At 41.4% G+C, this 2,423-nt stretch overlaps 1 protein-coding gene across 1 annotated transcript in view; it reads left to right on the forward strand.

Annotated features, from left to right (window-relative positions):
• The window catches only part of LOC125040811, an 18,617-nt gene that overhangs the window by 14,402 nt on the left and 1,792 nt on the right, over positions 1-2,423 (forward strand). Inside the window, exons 8-9 of the mRNA XM_047635590.1 lie at positions 1,047-1,318; positions 1,771-1,882. Of these exons, the coding sequence (XP_047491546.1) occupies positions 1,047-1,318; positions 1,771-1,882 (384 nt within the window). The remainder of the gene's footprint in view (positions 1-1,046; positions 1,319-1,770; positions 1,883-2,423) is intronic.

The raw sequence follows: 2,423 nt of genomic DNA on the forward strand, positions 1-2,423 counted from the left end.
GTGAATTTTCAGCACTATTTTTTTTTTTTTTTTTGCTTTCGTTGTCTCTTTAAATTCAGAATATTATGAAATTATATTGATATTTCTTTCTCTCTATGCAGTATTATTTTTCGATTTTCTTTTCCATTTCGTCAAAAAGAAAATCTGAACATTACTCAATTCTGTGTACTATTTTTTCCCCTTTTTTCTTTTTTATTAATTTTTAGGGGGTGTTGGATATATAAGAATACCGCAAACTGTTATTACTATCATTATTGTTATGTTATGGTTCCTACCACAATATACACCATAAATGAAATAAGTTCCTAAATGAAGCATCTCAGATATAAGACTTCGTGTATTGATTTTAGAAGGTATTGCTGTTCTTAATAATGTTAATGTTATCCAAATGCAGAGTAAAAAAAAAAAAAAAAAAAAAAAAAAAAAAAAAAAAAAAAAAGTTACAGTATAGAATCTGAATTATATTTTTGGTAATTTTTCGCAAAAAAAGTACTGACAGGTGTTGCCATTTGCATGTGTGTATTTCTTTTCCCCTCGTCTTTCCTCTCCACCTCTCCCTCCCTCTCCTCCGTTCTCTCTCTCTCTCTCTCTCTCTATCTATCTATCTATCTATCTATCTGTGTATCTCTCTATCTCTCTATCTATCTGCGTATCTCTCTAACTATCTGTGTATCTCTCTATCTCTCTATCTATATGTGTATCACTCTATCTCTCTATCTCTCTATCTATCTGTGTATCTCTCTCTCTCTCTATCTCTCTATCTATCTACGTATCTCTCTATCTATCTATCTGTGTATCTCTCTATCTCTCTATCTATTTGTGTATCTCTCTATCTCTCTATCTATCTGTGTATCTCTCTATCCCTCTATCTGTGTATCTATCTCTCTATCTATCTGTGTATCTCTCTATCTATCTGTGTATCTCTCTATCTATCTGTGTATCTCTCTATCTATCTGTGTATCTCTCTATCTATCTGCGTATCTCTCTATCTCTCTATCTATCTGTGTATGAACGCGATAACCCCCCTCCCCCCCTCCCTTCCCCAGGTCCCCGTGGAGAAGGAGCTTCAGTTCCCGTGCGCGGCCTCGACCACCCTCGGCCACTACAACCCTCTGAACGTGACGCCCTCCGACTCCCCGCCGCCGGACCAAGGCACCGACGATCTCTACGAAGCCGGGGACCTGGCGGGGAAGTACGGCACCCTCGAGGGACTCACCTGGAGGAAGGACTTCTACAACGACTCCAATCTTCATCTCTTCGGCTCGACGTCGATCATGGGAAGGTCCATCGTGATTCATAAGAGGGAGAAGAACGCGAGGTAAGGATGCGGTGAGGAGGTGGGTGGGGGGGGGGGGGGGGGGAGTGGGGGGGTAGGGGGGTTGGGGGGGTTATTTGGTGGGTGAGAAGGTGTGACGTCATTTTTGGGTTCTGAGTTGTATCCGCATTTGAGTTGGTATTAGAGTTTGAAGATAATGGCGATGTCAGAGTTTTGTATAATTTATATGCGTGAATATATATATTAAGAGAGAGTGAGTGAGTAAGACACACACACACACACACACACACACACACACACACACACACACACACACACACACACACACACACACACACACACACACACACACACACACACACACACACGGACAAACACACACACACACACGGACAGACAGACAGACCAACAGACAAACTTAACTCCCTCAATAAGACCACTTAAATAACCTTCCCCCTTCCCCCCCTCCTCCCCCTCCTTCCTCTCCTCGTCAGGTGGTTCTGCGGGAGCATCGGCTGGGGCTACTCCCCGGCAGAAGCTCGCCAGGTCTCCGCCATCGCCTCCTTCCACAACCCTCAGGGCTACGCTTGGGGCTACATCAGGCTGGTGAGTACCCGGAGGAGCCACGGCCGGATTTGGGGGAAATTTGGGGAAAATCGGGAGAATTTAGGGCGTTTTAGGGGAATTTTAGGGATTTTTGGGAGATTTGGGGATATTTAGGGAAGTTTAGGGGTAATTAGGAACACTTAGGGAGATTTACGGAGATTTAGGGAAATGCAGGGAGATTTAGGAAGTTTTAGGGATATTTAGGAAGATTAAGGAAATTCTGGAAAATTTATCGAGATTTAGGGAGATTTAGGGAAAATCTAGGGATATTAATGCAGATTTTGAACAGTTCAAGGGAGATTTAGGTTGCATGGTTTAAGACCTCTTGAGCTGTATTATTTTGTTTTGTTTTGTTTCCATTATTCATCTATTTATCATTTTTGGAAGAGACGTTATTTACATTTAAATAACAAGTTTACCATTTCCATTTTTAAGTGCTTGTTCTGTTTTTGTTTTTTTTTCTCCTCTGTTGGTACCTAAACCTCTTACGAATTCTGTTTTTAATTGTGTTGTAAGAAATAAGTAAAATTTTCTACTACGG

This window comes from Penaeus chinensis, chromosome 1, assembly GCF_019202785.1.
Source record: "Penaeus chinensis breed Huanghai No. 1 chromosome 1, ASM1920278v2, whole genome shotgun sequence".
In the NCBI taxonomy this organism is placed as follows: domain Eukaryota; kingdom Metazoa; phylum Arthropoda; class Malacostraca; order Decapoda; family Penaeidae; genus Penaeus; species Penaeus chinensis.